At 54.7% G+C, this 20,523-nt stretch overlaps 1 protein-coding gene across 4 annotated transcripts; it reads right to left on the bottom strand.

The window, feature by feature from the left end:
• Positions 1 to 357: 357 nt before the first annotated feature.
• ARHGEF40 (Rho guanine nucleotide exchange factor 40) lies at positions 358 to 19,431 on the bottom strand. Of its 4 annotated transcripts, XM_047861465.1 has the most exons (24): positions 19,204 to 19,431; positions 16,462 to 16,659; positions 14,628 to 15,873; positions 14,323 to 14,490; positions 14,074 to 14,194; positions 13,390 to 13,486; positions 13,198 to 13,278; positions 12,964 to 13,080; positions 11,538 to 11,633; positions 11,341 to 11,456; positions 10,835 to 10,961; positions 9,076 to 9,198; positions 8,830 to 8,973; positions 7,722 to 8,332; positions 7,355 to 7,586; positions 6,928 to 7,014; positions 5,880 to 6,095; positions 4,992 to 5,162; positions 3,589 to 3,766; positions 2,719 to 2,823; positions 2,350 to 2,493; positions 1,715 to 1,845; positions 1,012 to 1,058; positions 358 to 763 (listed from the first exon to the last, which is right to left on the bottom strand). In XM_047861465.1, the coding sequence occupies exons 1-23, from the start codon at positions 19,204 to 19,206 to the stop codon at positions 1,017 to 1,019; spliced, it is 4,554 nt and encodes a 1,517-aa protein (XP_047717421.1). In that variant the 5' UTR covers positions 19,207 to 19,431; the 3' UTR covers positions 358 to 763; positions 1,012 to 1,016. The 4 variants fall into 4 exon arrangements, with proteins under 4 accessions (XP_047717421.1, XP_047717422.1, XP_047717423.1 ...); XM_047861466.1 differs by lacking the exon at positions 6,928 to 7,014 and having other exon boundaries at positions 19,204 to 19,400; XM_047861467.1 differs by lacking the exon at positions 19,204 to 19,431 and having other exon boundaries at positions 16,526 to 16,640.
• Between the last annotated feature and the right edge of the window lie 1,092 nt (positions 19,432 to 20,523).

Below are 20,523 nucleotides of genomic sequence, written 5' to 3'. Positions count from 1 at the left end.
GGGGCAGGGCCAGGAATTAGCATTTAACAAGTAGCCTAGGAGATTCTCATGCACTGTGGTCTAAGGACCTCATTTTGAGAACTGCTGGACTGTGCTGGATCCCAGCTTGACTGTGACCAGCTCAGCCTCAAGAAGTAGGTGCAGTGAGAGAGGAGAAACTTCAAAGGGTGCACTGAGCCTCTAGACGCCACTGTGAAGAAGCACATTCTCCTACACCCAGGGCCTGTACGGGTACTGGGTACCTCGAAGCCTTGGTTTTATTTTCTGTGTTCTAGTTAGTGGTTGGGGAAGGGGAAGTGCTCAAGTTAGCAGTATCACCTCAATGCAGAGGTCTGCTCTAGCTCTGCTGAGACAAAGCGTGAGTAAATACATTTAATATAACAATAGTATTATAATAACAGTAATTACATGTATAAAGTTTGCAGTTCCCCACCCCACCCTCCTATAATGGTTTGCATAGCTCTGTTTCCTGTGACACCCCAGAATGGAGTCACCAGGAACAACAGCTGACCTGGCAGAGATGAGTGTTCTCAGGGAGAGTTGGGGTGGGATGGGACGAAGGGGAGAACTCAGGCTGACATGGAACCGTGTCCTGGGAGTATGCAGCAGCCCAGGATGGGGCAGGACTGGATGAGGGATCATACTCCACCTCCAGAGTATGAAGGCAAGCAAGTGTGGTCACTCTGGTTCCTGCAGGAAGGCACTCGGCTGGAGAGCGCTAGAGATAGCAGCGGGGAAACACGCCGGTCATTGGACCTCCTCTCTGTCCAGGAAGCAGAGGAAAGGAAGCATTCAGTGCCCTTCCAGTCCTCCACTATGTCCCACTGCCATCCCAGCCCAAAATGTGCTGAGAGGGAGGCTGGAGCCAAGTTCTCCATCTTCTCTAGAAGCCAGGAGAGAAGAGGGAGATAGGTTGGGAGAGGGGAGAAGCTGACTTCCAAGCAGCCGGGAGGAGGGCAGCACGCGCAAAAGGGAAGGCATGCTGGATGTAGTGAAGGGGTAGGGACTCACCCAGGTCACAGAGGTGTAGTGGGGTCGCTCAGGGCTCGGGCATGACTCTGCAAGGAGAGGAAGTGCAGTGAACTTAAAGGCTAAGGAAACGTCCTCTTTTCTATACTCCTCCCCATCTCCTAAGCCTGCCAATTCACCTCTCTGTCCTCCTCCTCAAAGTTCCTGAATTTTGCTGGTTTAATCCAAGTCCAAATGCTGTTGGCATTACCCCCTTTCCATCCACTCCTGCACTATGCTTTTTTTTTTTAATTAAGTTTACTTTTTTTTTTATCAAGTTTACTTATTTATCCTGAGAGAGAGCATGAGTGGGGGAGTGGCAGAAGGAGACAGAGGGAGACAGAGAGAGAATCCCAAGCAGGCTCCATGCTGTCAGCACAGAGCCCAATGTGGGGGGTTCAGTCCCACAAACCACGAGATCATGACCTGAACCGAAGTCAAGAGTCGGACTTTTAACTGACTGAGCCAGCCAGGTGCCCCCTATGCTCTTTACTTAAGATTCCTTTTTACTTCTGACCTTGATGCCTCTCAGCCAAGCCTGTGGGAGAGGAGGAAGGCAGACTGGACAATATATACAACCTGCGGTCTTGCTGGGTGCACAGGCTCATTGGTTCCCCCTGCCCCCGTGGGTTGAATGATCAGAATATCCCACCCAGAAAGTGGCTGAAGAGATCACGCCATTCCCAGCCCTAACGCAGGGACTTACCTGCCGGGACAGCCCTAAGATCCCTCCACTGGCCAGAGTGGGAGTGCTGCTCCCAGGGTGGGGGGGTTGCAGGCTGGGGCTGTTTCTTGGTCCTGGGGACACATCTCCAGAAGAGTCAAGTGTTTCTGGGGCTGGAGGGGAAGCTAGGGTGAGAGCAGGGTATAGAACCCCTCTAGATTACCTTAAGCAACCAAGCTGCTCCATCAGGGAAGAAAAAGCTCCATAGCAACAGGAAGCTGTGAGTCACCATAGCAATCCATTTGCAAGAGAACCCCCCTACCAAGAGGCAGGAAATTGTCAGCAGCATCATTAGAGCAACCAGGGAAGAAGCGACAGGAAACTATAAGGATTGCCGTGGTGAACCAGGAGGGTACAACAGGAAGCTGAGCAGTTTCCATAGAAACTCAAGGAGAGCTAGAGAGAGAGGTACAGAGGAAGTGCTTCTTAGCAACAGGCTGCTGTAAGCATTACCCTAGCAACCAGATGGAAAGCTCTTTTAGCAATGGGGAAGCTGTACATAGTTGTCATGGCAACTGGGCTACTTGGCTAGAAAAAGGAATTGCTTAGCAGCAAGCAGCCTGAATATCACCACGATGACCCAGCTGTTGAGAGCCACCCCTTGAGAGGTGCCTCACCCAGGGAAATTTGCTTGACGTCCAGATCCCAGGCCTCCTCCTCGACGCGGGCAGGCAGGGAGCAGGCTCCCGGTGAGAGGCCGGGAAGGGAAGGGCCGGCATGCTCAAAGGATGACACGGCCACGGAAGCCCGGGTGCGGGCGGCTGCAGAGAGGGGGGGTGGTGGTGGGGTGGTGGTGTGGGAAAGCCCTCCCGGCTCTCTGAAGTGACCCTCAGTCTCATAGAGGGCCTCCCAGTCAGTCCCACAATTTCTGGGAGGACATGTCCACTCATTACCCTTCCTTACTTTTCCACCATGCCTCCCCACTGTGCCCTCACTCTCAAGGTCTTGACTTCTGGGGGCCACCCCCCCAGCACTCTGGCCCTCACCTCTTCCAGTGAGCAAGGCACTCAGCGTCCGCTCCCCAAGGGCTTTGATGTCCAGGAAGGGTTTATTCCCAATGCCCATGGAGACCATCTGCTGCACTCGGAGCTCTAGGGAACAGAGACCCTGTTACCAACCTCCTTCAGCCCCTCTTCGCTCCAAGCCCTAGCACTGGAATGGGAGACACTTCTTTTGCTCCTTGCCAATTCTCATTCATCTGGTATCTCCTATTACTCTTGCTGTCGACTGTTACTACACGGATGGTGATGGTGGTCCTAGACTTCCTCCTCAGACATCCGTCTCTTGTATCTTATTTGTTGCATTCTGCCTATTTGGCATTCCAGCCACCCACCTTCTAATACTCACCTTCTGCCCTTTATTGTGGACATTAAGAGCAAACCCCTCATTTTTACATACATTTATAGTTTACCAAGTGTATCCATATATATCACCTTATTTAATCGGGCCTATCACACTAAAGTGTAGCTGTTACTTTCCATTTTTCAGATGAGTGGAATGAGGTTCAGAGAATTATAAACAAAAATCCAGCCAAAAAACCCCAAAAAGAAACACACGTACTGGTCTAGGTCACCCAGCAAGTACATTCTGGACCCCAGGTCCAGTGAGCTGTCCCTCATTCCCTTTTGCCCCGCCATTTGCTCTTGCTTTCCTGAAATTGGTAGCTTCCTCTTTCCTTTTGGTACACCTTACACTAATTTCTATGTCAGCAATCTCTCTCAAGTCAGATCTTGAAACATCTCCAAAGTCATTCTTTCTCCATCCCACACCCTGTTTCCCAAGTGGTCTCCACATGCTCTGGCTAACCTGCCATAACCTTGACCCCAAGCACACCCTCCCCTGGCCCTGCCCGGTACCCTTGTTGTGGGCTGCTTGTCTCCACAGCAGCTGGGCAATAGAACTGGTCCACTTGAGTTTGATCTCTGGTGAGGCTGCCTGCAGAGTGTATGCCTCTCGTGCACGCCGCCGCCGAAACCACAACTCAAAGCAGAGGCCGCTGTCACCGATGTTTTCTGTTAGCCCCATGTCAGCAGTCTGAGAAAGAGCGGAGGAGAGTGGGTGAAGACAGAGTGAATCCTGGCTAGATGGTACCACATGGAAAAGCACTACACTTAGCTTGGCATCTGGTGGATGTTCAGTAAATGTTTGCTCAACACCTACCATATGCCAAGTGCTCTACATGTAGGCTTCCTAACAACCATAATTTACAGACGGGGAATGCCCAGAGACAGGAAGCAGCTTGCCCAAGGGTTTATCACAGCTTAGCAGAGAAAGAGGGTTCAAACCCATGTCTACATTATTCCGAACCTAGGCTTTTTTCCCTATACTGTACTCGCCCCTAAAGAGCTGAAACGAACGTAGGGGAGGAAAGTTTAGAAACCCTTAGAATCATGCCGCACTGCCTGACCTAGGCCTCTAGGTCTATTTTATTTTATTTTATTTTATTTTATTTTATTTTATTTTAAATATTGATTTTGAGAGAGAGAGAGGGACGGAGAGAGAGAGAGAGAGAGAGAGAGAGAGAGAGAGAGAGAACGTGCATGTGTGGGGGAGGGGAGTCTTAAGCAGGCTTCACGTTGTCAGCACAGAGCCTAACGTGGGGCTCCATCCCTCAAACTGTGAGATTGTGACCTGAACCGAAAACAAGAGTCAGGTGCTTAACTGACTCAGCCACCCAGACATCCCCTAGAGATTTTATTTTTAAGTAATCTCTACACCCAACGTGGTGCTTGAACTGACAACCCCAAGATCAAGAGGTGTATGCTCTATTGACTGAGCCAGCCAAGTGCCCCTAGGATTAGAGGTCTCTACTGATGTTTATCTGAATACCAAAGCTGTTTCCTGAAGCAAGGCCTCCCTCATCTTGGGTTCAGTTCTACTTGTTCCATCAACTCAAGAGATAGATAGATAGATAGATAGATAGATAGATAGATAATAGAGTCCTCTCTCCTGACCCCCAGGGACCACCCCTAACTCAGAAAACATATATTCTTAATGGAAAGGTCCTCCTCCATTCTGGGTTGGAATGCCTCATGAGTGTCCCACATGAATGACAAGGAAAACCCCAATGACAGTAACAGGAGTTTCTATCACTCCCCCAACACCTTAACCTGATGGTTGATTAAGGTCAAAGCCTGTTTTAGATGATGCAGATTCTGAACCTCGGCTGGGGTTGAATGTCCAAAACATCTTGAGTTCTCAAGAAGAGCATGGCTTCTTGTCCCGTCCCTCTCCAAATCTCCCCTTTCCAGCATTGTACCTTAAAGGCCTGCTTGTAAACAAAGGTCTCTGACCCCCCCTCAGCGCCCTTAAGCTTGCTGAACAGGAGGAGATGCTCAAAGAGAAAGACATGGCGAAGGCACTTCTTTCGACCACAGATGACAGTGAAGGGGTCCCGGTGCAGGAGCTGTCCCTGCTCCTTCAGATCTGTCTGGAGAAAGGAAAAGGAAAGATAATTGGCCCTGGAGCCCTTTGAGTATATTTTGTGGGGAGTAAAAATGAGATTTATAGGGCAAGGGGCCTAATGTACTGGTTCTCAGGCTGAGTTAGGAAATCAGTGAGGGCCTTGACCTAGAATCCATCCATGGTCACCATGCACAGTGCACCTGACCTAGTAACATAGCCCTGCCTTTCAAGACAGAAGGTACGCTGTATAGTAGGGTTATAGCCTCCCCCTCCCATAGTGTGGTTACAGGGTTATAGTGGGGAAATCTTTGAACGTTGGGGATAAAGCACCATTCTGACCCAGGAAGAGAATCAGCAAAGAATTGGAAGGGGAAAGAGGTCTATCCTATAGGAGGCAGGTTCCCTACCTATTCTGGAACTTCTGGGCTAGAAAGAAACTAGGTAGGGGAGAATAAGGTATGTATTGGGTGTTGAGGAAGAACAGAGTAGATAAGGAAAGAGAAGAATTGGGAATGGAACAGGAAAGCACATGGGATGTCAGGCAGGACATAGCTTCTTTATTTATAGATGAGGACACTGAGGCCCAGTGAATTTCAGTGACTTGACCAAGGCCATCTAGCTGATTAGGAATTAGAGCCTGGGCCCTCTGACCTTGAATCTAGTTCTCTTGTCACCAGCCACACTGCATCTAAGGCCACAAGGCTAGACCGTTTGAACTGGAGTGATTGAGCCACGGCCTTACCTCGCAGCCACGCACTGCCTCCACGGCCAGCAAGTCTCTGCCACGGGTCTCCTGTTCCCGGAGCAGCTGCACGGCAGCCCCAAGAGCCTGGCGCTCAGAACTCAGTTCAGGCCCAGCTTCCCTTAGGAGCTCCTCCAGGAGCCGCCCATACCGAGCAAGCTGCTCCAGGGGCTGCTGCAGGGCGCGGGGCAGGTAAGGGCCACTCTCTGTGGAGCCCTAGTTGGGGAGGAGACAGACAGGGATGAGGAGGGTGGGGGCTGGAGCTGGTGGGGGCTGAGTTCTGTAGGGAAGGTGGATGGTAGTCCAGGCTTTCAGGGGTAGATGAAGCCCAGATACAGCCAAAGGTAAGATGAAAACTTTCCCCAGGAAGAAAGCAGGTAGGGGGCCTGCAGGAGAGTCAATCATCCTCTATCTTTTTTTTTTAAAAATTTTTTTTTTTCAACGTTTATTTATTTTTGGGACAGAGAGAGACAGAGCATGAACGGGGGAGGGGCAGAGAGAGAGGGAGACACAGAATTGGAAACAGGCTCCAGGCTCCGAGCCATTAGCCCAGAGCCCGACGCGGGGCTCGAACTCACGGACCGCGAGATCGCGACCTGGCTGAAGTCGGACACTTAACCGACTGCGCCACCCAGGCGCCCCTCATCCTCTATCTTGAAGGAGAATGAAAGAGGAACACAAATTATCCCTTACAGTCTCTGGCTTTTAACTTTAACATCACTTTCGTATCTTTTGATGTAAAGTCTTTTGATCCTCAGAGCACTCTGTGAGTTAGACAGAGTGTATATTGCACCCATTGACCAGATGCAGAAACAGAGACCCAGAGGAAATCAAGAGTCTTGCCCAAAGTCCCTCAGGATAAAAATGCATGCTCACTTGGCTCCCAGGCCGGTGTTTGTCCCACCCTCAGCAATTCTGGGAGCTTATTAGTAGTTGATGTTCCTGGGCACATCCAGGAAAGCTTTCTTTCCCTGAGAGACTTTGAGGGTGGCATGTTTTGGGTACTCCTGACCCCTCTCCTTCTCATGAGGGTTGGAGCAAAGGTTACCTTGGTTGGGGGGCCAAGTGCAGCCAAACCATTCTCCAGTTTGTGTCGGTGCTTCACATACTGGGCATAAAGGCTGAACTGGTCCCCCTGTGCCAGAAGGGAAGAGACAAGCCATTATCTGGTGAGAGACAAGCCTCTCCTTTTCCTCCTCCCCATCCTCACTACAACGCAGAGGAGAGACGGGCCACTGGGTCTGCCTAGGAAACGACCGGCTTCCATGTAGTGACTGAAGGCCAGGCTGCACTCGAGGACAGGGACACAGGCTAAGGAGATCCAGAGGGGCCCAGAGAACAGGACTGGGTCCCAGAGTCTCGGACCACATACTTTGGGAGGTGGCGGGGAATGGATACTGAGAAGGAGGGACAAGTGGATGGGGCTGAAGCATGAGAAGGGAGAGGACCTGGAAGAAGTTTGAGGGGTCACTCACGTGGCGAAGAAAGCAGGCCCCAATGCGCAGGGGGTGGGTGGCGCAGCCCTGAAGCTCCCGTAGGAAATGTGTCCGGTGGAAGCTGCGAAGCCTCTCCCGCGTACTCAGGGCGGCAGCCCAGGCGCCCCTCAGTTCAGGAGTCAGCTCAGGCCCAGGTGGCACTGGCTCACTCAAGGTGGCCACGTACTCTTGCTCACAGGCAATCAGCTCAGACACCAGACGCTGCTGGGCGCTGCAGGAGCAACAGGAAGTAGTGTCAGAGGAGGTGGGGGGACGGGAGGGAGTCACCACCTCCAACAACTTCGTAGTCTTTTCCTGCTGGGCCGTTGGGCCTGCCTCTTGGGCACTGATTGGCCTGGGCTCTCACCTGATGCTTCGCTTGCGCTCCATCCGGGGGGTGCCTACTCCCCAGGGCCCATCTGGACCTCCAGCTCGGCCCAGCAGCACATGTTCCCGGGGTGAGCACGTCCTGTCGACCACCTCAGTACTGGTGACTTCCAGGCCTCGGATCAGCACGGTCCTTGGAGGCCTGCCCTCTGCCTCTGGAGCCAAGTCAGGGCCCTCCTCTTCACAGTCCTCCCCACAGGGCGCCAGGGAGCAATGGGATGGGGCTGCACGTGGCCCAGGGCTGCTGGGGAGCAGCAGGGAGCTAAGGCTGGGCGAGGGGCTGTGGGGGCCCCGGGAGGCCCCTCCACTGCTGGTGCTGTCTGCCCGTCGTCGCCGGTGGCCCTGTGGACTCGCCTCCTCTCCCAGGTGTTGCTGAATCCTCCTCTCCAGCTCTTGGCAGCGGGCCCGGCAGCGGCCCCATTCTCGCAGGGCTGCAGGGCTGCCCAGGTCCAAGGCCAGGGCCCGCATCTCCTGGAAGGTGCCGGCGCTCGGCTCTGGGGCCCGCCGCAGGGCCAGGGCTGCTAGCACTGCCTCCCGACCCGGTCCCGCTCCTGCCAGCCGAGCAGAACCTTCATTCACCCATTCATGTGCCTGCCAGGCCAAAGCGGGTGGTCGGGAATGGGGAGAGAAAGAATGAGGTTCTGTGCCACTCACACATGCTGCCCAATGACAGCTCCTGTCCTCTTTTGCTGCTGGCTTCCCAGTGCCCGTCACCCTCTTAGTCCTCTGAGAGCACTCCCTTCACTATCCCAGCACCACTGCCTAACCGTGTCACTCCAAGCTGGTACAGAGACAGAGGGGCCTGGATGTGAGAAGAGCCAATACTTACCCTGTGTTTATCAGTGGCAGGCTCTGTACTAAGTGCTTTTATATATTACCTATGTCATCCTCACAGCAGCCCTGTGAGGTGGGTGCCTATGGAGGCATGCTCAAGTTTAGAAACTTGTCCCAGGTCACTCAGCAAGTAAGTGGCAGAGCCAAGAATCAAAGGAGATGGTCTCCTGAGTCCCTGCTTTTAGCTACTACCTGATCAGCTTCTCCATGCAGAAGGCAGGCAATGGTGGGCCCAGAAGAGGATCTGCACACACCTGCTGGAAGAAGCGCTGTAGCCGCAGGGCCCGATGGAGGCCACTCTCAACCTGCTCCAGCCGCTGTTCAAAGACATCCAGAACCTTCTGGGAGGTGGTGTCCTCCTCCAGGGCCAAGGCCTCCCGGGCCTGGGCCAGGCGCTCCTGAAGAAGGAAGGCTGAACTCAGACCCCATCCTCAGGCCTAGTCAGTCTGCCCCTCCTTCCCCGCGTGCTTCTCCTCACCTGCCCCTCTCCCCCTTCTCACCTGAACCTCAGTGCTGAAAGCCCGGAACTGTAGCTCTGTCTCTTGCAGGGCAGACAGGGAGTCCCCAGGCACAGCAAAGCTTGCTAGCTGCTCCTCCCCAGGGCCTGAGAGCCACTGTAGCACCTGAGACAGACAAGGGGGCACAGCAGGGCCGTGAGGGAGAAGGAGGCCATGTGGTGGGAAGGAGAGCTGAGATCCAGCTCCAACCCCACCACCCTAATCCATGGACCCCTGGGTAAACCATTTCATATCAGCTGTAGTGTGGTAATGGTAACATTGGTTGGTAGTAGTTCCCACAAAGGTCTAGTGAGAGATCATTTGTAAAGCACAAGAAGAAGGGGAAGCTGGGCTGGCAGGGAGCACTGAGGGAGGAGGATGAGGGCTCCAGGGCTCTGTCTGCAGGTGACATAGATAAAGCTGGTGTGGGCCTGAGGTGGATGAGGATCCTCTGGATAACGGAGGGAGCTGGGAGAAATTTCACATTCACTGAGTCCAATGACAAGTGGGCAGGGGTCCCAGGGGCCTGGCTTGGAGAGACAAGACAGTGCACGCACGTGTGTGTGTGTGTGTGTGTGTGAATGTGGGTGCGTGTGTCCACCTCTAGTTGCCTATTATGGCGATCTAAGGACTCTCATATTAGTTCTGGAATATTTAACCAAAAAGGGATGGTAATATTTTCTTCTGAAGAAAGGCTGGAAGCTGGCATAGGACAGCCTGAGGAGAAGTCTGAGAATGTTCCTAATAATTAGAGCCCAACCATAAACACTTCTCTGTCCTTTGCTGAATTCATTTGGTCATCCCAACATCCTTGAGAGGTCAGTGTCATTATCATCCCCATTCTAAAGATGCAGACTTGAGAACTCAGAGACACTTCAAGATCTGTGCAACATCTCATTCCTAACAGAGCTAGAACTCAAGCTGGGAACTTTAGACTCCAAATCCTGCGTGCTAACGGTTTTGAAATGGGGAAAACAGCTAACAAGCAAGCAAACAAACAGTAAGAGACACAACCCTTTGGATACTGGGATGGAGGAAGGCACTATGTGAAAACCCCAGAAAACAGAAAGCCCTGTCCCCCACTTTGACATTGACTCTGCGATGACTCTTCCCCTGATGCCCACATGCAGGTCCATGAGGTGTTCACTCACCATGCCTGGGGCTCTGAGGGAACAATCAGATTGCAAACCACCCCCATACCCTACATGTTAGAATGATCCCTGTGGGGCTCTTAACCCCAGGAGAATAATGAAGGTTCAGAAAAGCCAGCCTTATCCCTGAATCTTCCCCACATAAGAAGCCTTAGCATCTTCCATTGCCCTCTCTTTCCAAGGTGGAGGAAGCTGGGACCTTACCAGCCTCAGGTTTGGGGAAGACATTGTATAAAGAGTTGAGGGAGCTTGGGTAGAAGTGTAGTTAAAGAGCTGGTACCAAGAGACATTTATTATTTTAAGCTATTAGGCACGCTAGAATCAATCAGCTCTTCCCAGAATCCCCTAGGGCACCCAAGCATCTCACAGTCTCTAAGGATTCTTGATCAAAGATCGACAGTGGGGCAGGGGAGATCTGGCTTCTCTTCTTTGCTGGTCCTTAGATGCTATCTCTCCCTTGTTGAATCTCACACTGACCAGACCATCCTCCAGGGTGGGGTGAGAAGAAGGAGGTTAGGAGAACACTATCAACCATAAATGTCAGCAGAAAAGGGAGTGCTGGAGGCCAGGCTCCCGGGCCAAGTAAGAGAGGTCTGGGGGTCCAGGCCCACCTGCTGGAGTCGGTGTAGACGCTGCCTCCGCTCCTGCTCTTGTACATGCAGGTTGGAGAGGCGCACGAGCTGGTGAATGGCTTCATCCACCTCCTGGTACAGTGTAGCGGGGCCAGGGCCCTCCAGCCTGGGGAAAGAGAGGGGCAGAATGAACTATTGCCCTTATCAACCTTTCCCTGCCCCCACTCCATTCCATCCTTGCATCTTAGTATGAGATGTAGCACAGCATCGTGGGTCAGAGTACAGGCCTGGATTTGAATCCTGACTGAATTACTGACTAATCTTGGCCAAGGCATTTAACATTTGTCATCCTCCAAATCCGTCTGTAATCATAACTAGCACCTAGGGATGTTATGTGAAAATTATAATAAGTGGAAATGCATACTCTCCTGTCCAGATACCTGCTCAGTAAGAATTATCTGGCAGCTAAGGTTTATTGACAGCTCTCTGCTGTGTCTCCACACCCCCATGTCCACCCGCCCGCCCCCTCCCACCCCCCCTCATACTTGCTGCTATGGGTGGAGCGCAGCCTCATCAGGATGGCTCCCCCATCCCTCTGCAGCTCCGTCAGTCGGGGATCTGCCAGCACCTTCTGTAGGGGCTCAAGCATTCCTACAGCCTCCTGGGGGCAAGGAGCAGTTGAATGTTGGTGTTCCACTAGAGAGCCCCCATCCCAACCCTTTTGTCCCATCTCGTTTCCTACCTCTCCTTCTGGCTCTGCGGCTCCCTCCAGCTCCTCAATGGCTTGCCGCACAGAGCACAGCACACCTTGACACAGGAGGCACAGCCTTGCCACTTCCTGAAACACACACACAGGGATGGAGGTGGGGCAGTCCCAGAGACTCTTACGGAGACAATGCTCAGTTAGTTTCTGACTTTGTTGTTTACTAACTGTATGACATTAAGCAGGTCCAGAAACCTCCCTGAACCTCAGTTTCCTCAACTGTAAAGCGAGGACAAGACACACAGGATTTTGCGAGGTTTAAAGAGATGATGCCAAGTAAGCACTTAGCATGGGACTGGTACAGCATACAGCGTAGTAAATGTAAGTCTCCTTTTCCTCTGTGAGCTAGGTGTTCACCCTATAAAACGCTCCTCTCTGCCTGTTCAGACTGACATCCCCTTTGATGCATAGTTTAGAGACCATGTTACAAACCCTCTTTCATACTTAGCTCAGATCATGTTCACCTGTCTTTTCTTGAATATTCACAGCACTTAGATTCACAGAATCAGAGATTATATCACAATTGCTCTATTTTTTTGTTGAAGACCCTGAGGCCTGGATGTTGGTGCAGGGAATAAGTGCAGAAAGGGTACCATCTCTGGAAGTGGGGTACAGTAATTTGTCCTAGGTCACATGGAACTAGAACCAGACTTCATGACTGTCAGCTCATTCCAGAACCCCAGTAAAACTACCTTACACTCTTCTCCAATAGCTTCTTACTTATGTCCCACCAAAAATCATATGCTGCTTGATATCACATTAAGAACCTGTTTAACAGGGGTGTCTGACTGGCTCATTCGGTTAAACATCTGACTTCAGCTCAGGTCACGATCTCATGGTTCATGGGTTCGAGCCCCGCATCAGGCTCTATGCCGACAGCTCAGAGCCTAGAGCCTGCTTCAGATTCTGTGTTTCCCTCTCTCTCTGACCTTCTCCCTCTCAAAAATAAATAAACATTAAAAAAAAAAAAAGAACATTTAACATACTCCTCTCATGTCCCCGGTAGCCCATGGTACATGCTTAATACTTTGATCATGGGTTGTGAGCCATAAATACTTATTGAATTGAGGGGCCTCTGGGTAGCTCAGTTGGTAAGTGTCCGACTCTTGATTTCAGCTCAGGTCATGATCTCACAGTCTGTGAATCGGGCTCTGTGCAGACAGCACAGAGCCTGCTTGGGATCCTCTGTCTCCCCCTCTCTTGCTGCCCCTCTGTGCTCACATACTCTCTCTCTCTCAAAAATAAACAAACATTTAAAAAAACAACCTTATTGAATTGAATGGAAAGGAAATCACTTTTTCTCAACCCCATGGTCATGTCTCAGATCTGCCCTCTCTCTCCCAGAATTTTCTGAGCTGGGTCATTCCTGGCTCCCAGTGTCCTGGGTAGGGGTGGTGAAGCTTACCTGGTGTGTCTCTACCCAGTAGCTGGGCGAGGGTTCCCTGTGACCTCCCAAGTCCCACGGCAGCTCCTCTGGCTTGGCCACTCTTTTCAGATCACTTTCTGACACCAACTCAGCGCCCTGTAGACATGTGAAGGCAGGGGATTCTGGCCTGGCCACCCAGGGGTTCAGGGACCAGCCTGGGGCTCTTCTCTCTCCACTATTAAGGGGGACTAGCTGGGAGTGAGGAGCTCAAACCTGAAGTCCATAGAATTCAGTCAGAGGGTCATCATGAGTGAGAAGCAGCAGACGCTGAATGAGAGGAGGGTCTCCTGAGTCCTAAGGGCAAAGAAGAATAGCCCTAAACTGTAGGCAACTGGGTGCCATTCCAGGCCACCGGGGAAGGGTTATAGTCAGGAGAAATACCTGTGTCAAGGGGTGGTTGGTTACCTGAAGTTGACTTAGAACAGGAATGAGTGCTGGAGGCAGTGGGGGTGCCTTTCGAAGGTCCAGCAGGATGGACAGCCCCAATATCTGGAGATCAGGCCTGTGGGGGCAGAAGAGCCAAGGAGGGAGTGTGTATGCACCTGTGTGTATACTGAAGGGATAGTGGCCCGGGGTCTGGCTTTACTGTTACTAGTTCTCAGGAGAAGTTAGTTCCTGGTACTTTTGGGAAGCAATGGGCAAAAGGCCAAAGTGTGAGTCTGTGTCCAAGAGGCAGTGATCTAGCATTCAGGAGTCTGTATTCACATGGCTACTAAATCATAGGATCATGGTCTGAAAAATTAGGACTTCAATGCTCTGGAAGGGTGTGAATTCAATTTCAGTCCATAGCATGATGCCTACTAGGTTCTTGGGGCTTAGTAAATAGTTGTTGAGTGAGTAAATCAATACCCCGATAATCTAGGTAGTGCCTTAGGGTATTGAAAGTCAGCAATGTTGACTTTGAGGATTAATGAAGATATCCTGGAGGTTAGAGGTCAGCAAGGTCAGCAGTCAGTGACTTAAAAATGTGAGGGGTGAGGAAGTAGGTATCCTAGACATCAAGAAGTCAGTGTTCTGAGAAGAAAGGGGGCCAGGGTCCTCATGACCGGGAGGTTAATGTCCAGGGTGCCACTGCTGGGCCTCGGTTACCTGAGCAATGAGTGGAGGTAATGAAGAGCAGTGCTCAGCATGTCTCGAGAGGGTGGGGGTTCTTCAGGAGGGCATGGTGGGGTAATGGTCAGCAGAGCTCGCCCACTCTGGTCCGTCCCTCCTGGGGACACAAAATGGACAGGCTGTCCTGGCTGGGGGCAGGCCTTGGCTGCCTCCCATCCACCCTGCCTCCCTCGACAGCCCACCCTGGTTGCTTCTCTTTCCCTCCTAACACTGATGCCCACTGACCAGTCAGGACAAGGAATCCAGATGCCATCAAGTCCCAAGCTACATCCGGGTCATCAGAGATGGAGACTGAAGAGGCCTCTTCTGGGACACTGTCCCCTTTCATTTCCTGCACAGCCTCCAAGGGTGGTGTTGGTGGGTCTGATGGAAGCCCTTCTGGACCTGTGGGTCCTGCACAGACACAAGCAGAGCTGTTGGGCCCGAGGTGGGGAGGGTTCTGGCTGTCAGGTTCCCAGCTCCTCCTCTAGCCCCCTCCCTTGGCCCAAGCTATGCTGACCCTTGCCTTACCGGCTCTGGTGCCATCTCACCTGCCATGCATACTAGGCTGGGGCCCTCCTGCTCCTTCTTTCTGGCCGTCTCTTCTATAGGTCCACAGGCTTCTGGGGGCCGAGACTCTTTTTTGTCTGCTGGTCCGAGCTCCTCTTTCAGCTCAGACTCTGGCTTCTCTGAGCCTTTGTGCTCCTCCTCAACCGGGCGGCATCCTGGAAGCTCCTGCTCATTTGGCGGGGGCAGACTGACATGGACTTCCTGATGGCTGGACTCTTCCTTGTCCCCAGGGCTCAGTGGAGCACTGTCCCCTCCTCGGCTAAGAGCCCCTCTGCCTGCAGCACGTTTCTTTCTCCTGTTTCCTTTGCCTGTTCTCCGAGGGGTGCCGGGTGGTCCTTCAGCCCCCTGGCCTGCACCTCCCCCAACCTCCCCTGGCCTCAGTAAGCAAGATTCAGAGGATTCCCCCAATGTCTCTGCTGGAGACTCAGATACCTCTAGGGCTGTCGCTTCTGGGAGAGCCTCAGCTCCAGGCGGAGACCCAGGGGAGGCTCCAGTGCTGCTTCCCTCACCAGGTGGGCGTGCCCCATCCTGGTCCCGGGCCCCCAGACCCTTCTGGTGCATCCAGGCCCGGTGTCTCCTGTGCCGGCCCTTTCCTCCAGCACCCTTTCGGGTGGGTACCGTCCGGGTCCTGGAGAGGCCCGAGGAGCCCTCAGCATCTGTGGGGCTCCCCCTCGCAGGCAGTGTCACTTCCAGCAGCTCCACATACTCGCCCTCGGGTCCTTCAGCGGGGGCATTGTGCCCATCCCCAGGACTCCGGGTGCCCAGGGCCTCCTCAGGGAGTGGAGGGCTGGGGAGCCCTGGGGGTCCAGAGGGCAGCTCGGGGGGCAGTGTGCTTGGCCGATGTCCAACCATGAGGCCTCCTTTGTGCACAAATCGTGGGCAGATGAGCTCTGCCCAGGGCAGCCGCTGAATGCCAGAGGGCGCAGATAGTAAGCAAGTACTGAGGCGACCTGTTGGCCGGTCCTTATTGATGCCTTGTAGCCACTCAGGTGTGAATAGGTAGGCACAGGCCTCATTGGGCACAGGCAACTCCTGTACCCGCCCGCCCCCTGGGGCCAAGCACTTGAGTGCCAGGCGGGGTGCTTGGGCTGCTGAGGGCACCACTTGCAGGTAGAAGTCTCCTGGACGTAGCAGCTGCCAGGGCAGGGCTGCAAGCTGCACCACCACCTGCTCGTGCAGGCAGAGGGGCCAGCCCTCATGGAAGAAGAGGAAACCGCTGTACTGGGCCTGGGGAGAGAGGTGGGACTGCGCTCAGGCCCCCGCTGATGAAGCCAGCAGGAGAAGGCAGTTAGAATGGGACCACCCTAGGCAGGGCTGGCCTTTGGCCTGATAGGTCACAATCCCAGGGGAGCTGGAGGGATGGTCATGTAGCAGAGGAAAGGATTGGGACTGTTCAGTTTTCTGCTAGTAGGAAGCTTCTCTAGCAAACTAGTTCCATGCGTGGGAGGGTAACAACTGAGTCATTACATATGGTATGGTCAGCAGATGCCATTGTCTTGGAGGGATCAGAGACTCTTAGGAGTCTTAGGAGTCTTTATATCGGCAGAAGTGAAGGATCTCTGTTGAGTCCTGTTTGGGGGAGCTAGTATCTTGAGAAATCCATATGAGGGGGGAAATGTCTGGAATTGGGTCTGATGGGACTGTGGGAGTTGATATATTTTTTAGGGGTCAATATTTGGGGAAGATGAGTGTCTGTGGGCATTAGTATCTGAGTGGCCTGTGCCTCTGGGGGCCATCAGTGTTGGGAGCTGGCATAGATGGAAATTAGTCTGGCTAGTCTCTGAGGCGAGACAGTGGGTCTTAGGGGCCACTCACACAGGCTTCCTGCTGGACCTTGGCAAGCAGGTGCTTGGCGGGCACCAGGAAGTCCAGCGTGTACCTCAGCGCATCCTCCCGATAAGTCCTCTCCACCACCTGGAACACCTGGCCCAACAGTGTGGGGGCCGTTGCCTCGAAGGGCGGGTACAGGGCGGCCAGCGTGCTCTGCACACAGTCTTCCACTGGCTCGGGCTCCTGGGAGAGATAAGACGGGCTGCAGATCCTTGGAGAGCATGGCTCCTGGTATGGGGCTGGGAGTGACTCCCAGGGGCCACCTCATACACATTATGTGCTCAGAGAGGACACTCAGGAAATGGTGGCTGAATGAGCCTGGGATGGCCCCGGTGGGACTGGATCAGTTAGAGTGCACAGGACTAGTGGTGTATTCCACACTGGAGCTCTGAGACGGTGGCTTTGGAGGGCCAGGGAGAATTTTTGGTGAATGTCTCTGATCTCAGGGCCATTCCTGGTTCTTGAGTTGGGACGACTGCATAGGGACTCCTCAGGGAGAGGCAGGCCTCTGGGCCACCAGAAGATTCAGTGATGGCTGAGAGAGTTCTGAAGGGTGGAGGGCTTTCACACAGCCATCCTATAAGCCCCTCCTCACAGGGTCTACCATCTGGGGAGCTCCATCTCAAGTGGAGGTGCCACCATCCATGAACAATCATCTCCTAGAGATGGTCATTGGGTGGGAAGAAGGAGGACTAAAGGGCTGTCTGTGGCGTCTTTCTAGCAAACTCTTCCCTCTCAGAGTGGCTCTAAAGGTATCACCCACTTCCCCACATGTGGGATTGGGTTACAAAGAACGGGGTGGGTACAGCTGAAAGAGGAAATAGTCACAAAAGGGACATGTGGGGAAGGGAGGAGGCTTCGATGTTATGTATTTTCTGATTCCAGTAGGACCTCTCCACCAACTCCACCTGTAGCCACTGTCTCAAAAGACTCAGCCCTGCTTTCTCTAAATTTGCCTCCCTAGGTGAATCAATGGGTATCTTTCTCCAATGTGTACCCTAAACAACTACTCCTCAGGCTATATTCCTTTGCAGACTAATTTCTCTTTCAAGATGGCTTTGAAGTTCTTTGTATCAGATTTGTTTGCTCTAAGTGGGCAAGGGGATGCTCACTGCCGTGTTCATCTAGTTCTTTATGACCACCCTCCCCCAGTCTTGTCTTTGCCCTGCAGACAAAACTGCGTATTTTACCAGTTGCCCATCTGTCCTGACCCTCTGAGAAGCCAGGGCAGCCACTCCGGAGTCGGACATTCAGTGCGTCAGCGCGGAGACCCAGCCCCAAGGTGTGTGGGCGAGCAGACAGACCCCCAGTGTTCCGGGGACCCGGCTAGCGGCTAGCGCAAAGAGGGGCGGGGGGGAGGTGGGAGAGTGGAGAGTGGCGGGGTGAGGCAAAGTGGGCTGTCCGATCGGAGGCCAGGAGGGGGTAGCTAGAGCTGGAGCAGCGAGGCAGCTGCAACCCATTAGGGGCGGTGAGCTCATGGCTGAGCGAGAGTCTCAGCCACAGGAAACTGCAGCGGCAGGAGGGGAGGAGGGGTCTGGGGTGGGAGGCGGCGGGCAGGAGCACAGAGACCGGGCCTCCAGTCGGCCAGGACCAAAAAGGAGACCAGAGAGACTGAGTCAGCTCTCCCTGGCCCAGTTCCTCTTTTTTCTTGCTCCAGCCTCCCTGCCAGGGGGTGCCCTTCCTTCTGTAGAGAAGCAGCCCCGGTAGTGCTCCTCCCCCCACCTCCTTGCAGTGAGCGCCCCCTGGCAGGGCCTCCCCCCTCCTCCACTCTTGCAGTGAGCGCCCCTTTAGCCTTGTACCTCCCACCCCCCTGCAGTGGAGTGGGCGCTCTCTCTGGCAGTGCTCACTACTTGGAATGATTCTTCAGAGAGAACTTCTGGAGTGAAAGTTCCCAGAATAGTGTCCACTCCTGTTGGTAGGGGCTCCCCCTTAATAGTGCCACCCTGCTTCCTGTGTCCTAAGTTGCTGCTGCCAGAGTCTCCTACCTCCTGCGGGAAGCTCCCGCTAGTGCTCCCTCCCCTCTGCAGCTGAGGACTCTAAGACAGTGCTTCTGTTCCCTGCAGCGAGAGCCCTGGGGCACTCTCCCCAGACCCCCCCATCTCTTGTCTGCTCTGGCAGCGTCACGCCCCCTCCCCACTCTGTCCACTATCTTGAAGCAACCCGTCTTTCTCCACGGGAATTTCCCTCTTTGGCCACGTCCCTGGCCCCAGCCCAGCCACAGCTGTGGCCGGTCCCCCAGGGCCGGATGGGTGGGCCCAGCTCACCGGGCTGGGGACTGGGATGGAAAATGGTGGTTCCAGGCAGGTCAGTTCTCATGACCCGAGGCCGGGCCCCTTCCAGGGCCACTGCAGCACCAACCCGCAGGGGTCTCCCGCGGGTAAGGAGCTGGGACCCGGAGGGGGAGGGAAGATCCTGCAAAGGAAGGCACAGGTCGGGACAGAGGAGGGCGGGGGGAGGCGTGTGGACTGGGGGAGCGACCAAAGGGAGGATGGGGGAGGGGGCGGAGAAGAAGGGAAGAAAGAGAGTGAGAGCAATACCCGGTGGGGACAGAGCCAGACAGTGGGGCAGACAGACCAAAGAAAAGAAGGGGGGGATGGGCGGGAGGAGAGTCCCAGAAGCGCTCGACAGACCAAGGCAGGCGCTGGAGGCACTGGGCTGGGGGCTGGCGGCCCCGAGCGGGCTGCGCTAAGGCAGAGGGGGACACCGGGGCTGCGACGCCGGACTCACCATGGCTCGGCGCGGGGCCGCGTCCGACGCTCGGGCGGGCGGGGCCGGGCGCGCCGCCGCCTCCCTCCCGCCGCTCGCGTCTCGCCGGGTCTGGCTGGGGGACAGCTCCGGCCGCGGTGGCGGATCGGCCCGCCCGGGCTCCCAGGCCGCGGGGCCCCGCCAGGGAGGGCCGAGACGGCCGCCCCTCCCCGCCCCGCCTTTCAGTGCCCGCCTCCGCCTCCGCGCCGGACCCCCTGCCGGGACTCCTTCTCCCGCGCGGAGCTTCTCCGCGGCTTCCCCGACGCCCCAGCAGATCTGCCTCCCTCTCCCGCAACGCGCTTCCTCCTCCGCCCCGCCCTCCAGTGGGCAGCCCCGACCCTGGCCCTCGGACGCCCGCCTTGCCGAGGATGCCCCTCTTTTGCCGCCGCCGCCTCGCTCCCTGCGGGATCAGTTTAGCTTCCGCAAGGGACACTCCAGAGTGTGGGGCGTGCGTGAATTTTCTGGGGTACCTAGACTAGGACTGGGGTCCTTTGGTGGCCGGCGCCTCCCGTCTGTAACTCGCCCGGGAACCTGTACTCCCCGTGGTTGCCAGACTTCGGCAGCACCTGGAGCTCGGAAAAGACCCCCAGGCCCCTGCCGACTCTGGTGGAGCCGAGGGCAGGGAAATCAGGGGATTCCTTCCACCCTCCAGGGGCTTGCCCGCCCTCTTTCCCTCCCATCTCCTTCGGCCTCGAGCCTTCTGGCTCCGACAATGGGCTCCTCTGTGCGGCCAGGGGAGGGCGGAGGCGGGGGGGGGGGGGGGATAGGCGGAATTAGGGAGCTGGGAAGGCTTGGGGTGGGGGGTGGGGGTGAACATCGTGACGGAAGGGGAGCAGGGTCTTCGGATCAAATCCTCCTGCAGGGGTGTGCACTTTGGCAGACGTTTTCTGAATTCTTTCCTCCCTGCCCCTTCCCTTCTGCATCATGTCTCTCCACTTTCGGCTGGCGGAGGGAAGGCATCAGACACCCCGCCCCTCTCCCCGAGTCAGATCCCATGATTCGAAAGACCCTTCCTTCTTATGGGGGTGGCGATACAAGTCTCCCAAGGTCGCTAGGGCTCAAGGCGGTGAGGATGGTTATCTGGCGCAGCAGACAAAGAGGGGTAGTCTAGTTAAGAAAGTTCTAGTCTCACCCATCCTCCACTGCGTCTGGATGTGAAATGAAGCCCCTGCGAGGGTTTCCCAGGAGAGCAGGGGAGGCTTAGGCATAGACGGGAGGTGCTTTTGTTCCTCCTGCGAGCGGGCAAAGGGAAGCCCTGTAGGGGGTGGGGGTGGGGGGCGGCACTCCCCAAGGGTGGACGTT

This window comes from Prionailurus viverrinus, chromosome B3 (assembly GCF_022837055.1).
Source record: "Prionailurus viverrinus isolate Anna chromosome B3, UM_Priviv_1.0, whole genome shotgun sequence".
Taxonomy (NCBI): Eukaryota; Metazoa; Chordata; class Mammalia; order Carnivora; family Felidae; genus Prionailurus; species Prionailurus viverrinus.
The sequence above is the reverse complement of the archived record's forward strand: the minus strand, read 5'-3'. Positions and strand labels throughout refer to the sequence as shown.

Bases quoted from the DNA above. Each gene is read 5' to 3' on its own strand.
- ARHGEF40 (XM_047861465.1), bottom strand. The intron at 7,015-7,354 runs GTGAGTGACCCC...CTTCTGGCACAG, and splicing joins GGGCCTGCTTTCTTCGCCAC to GGGGACCAGTTCAGCCTTTA. The intron at 6,096-6,927 runs GTAACCTTTGCT...CTCCCCAACTAG, and splicing joins CACTTGGCCCCCCAACCAAG to GGCTCCACAGAGAGTGGCCC.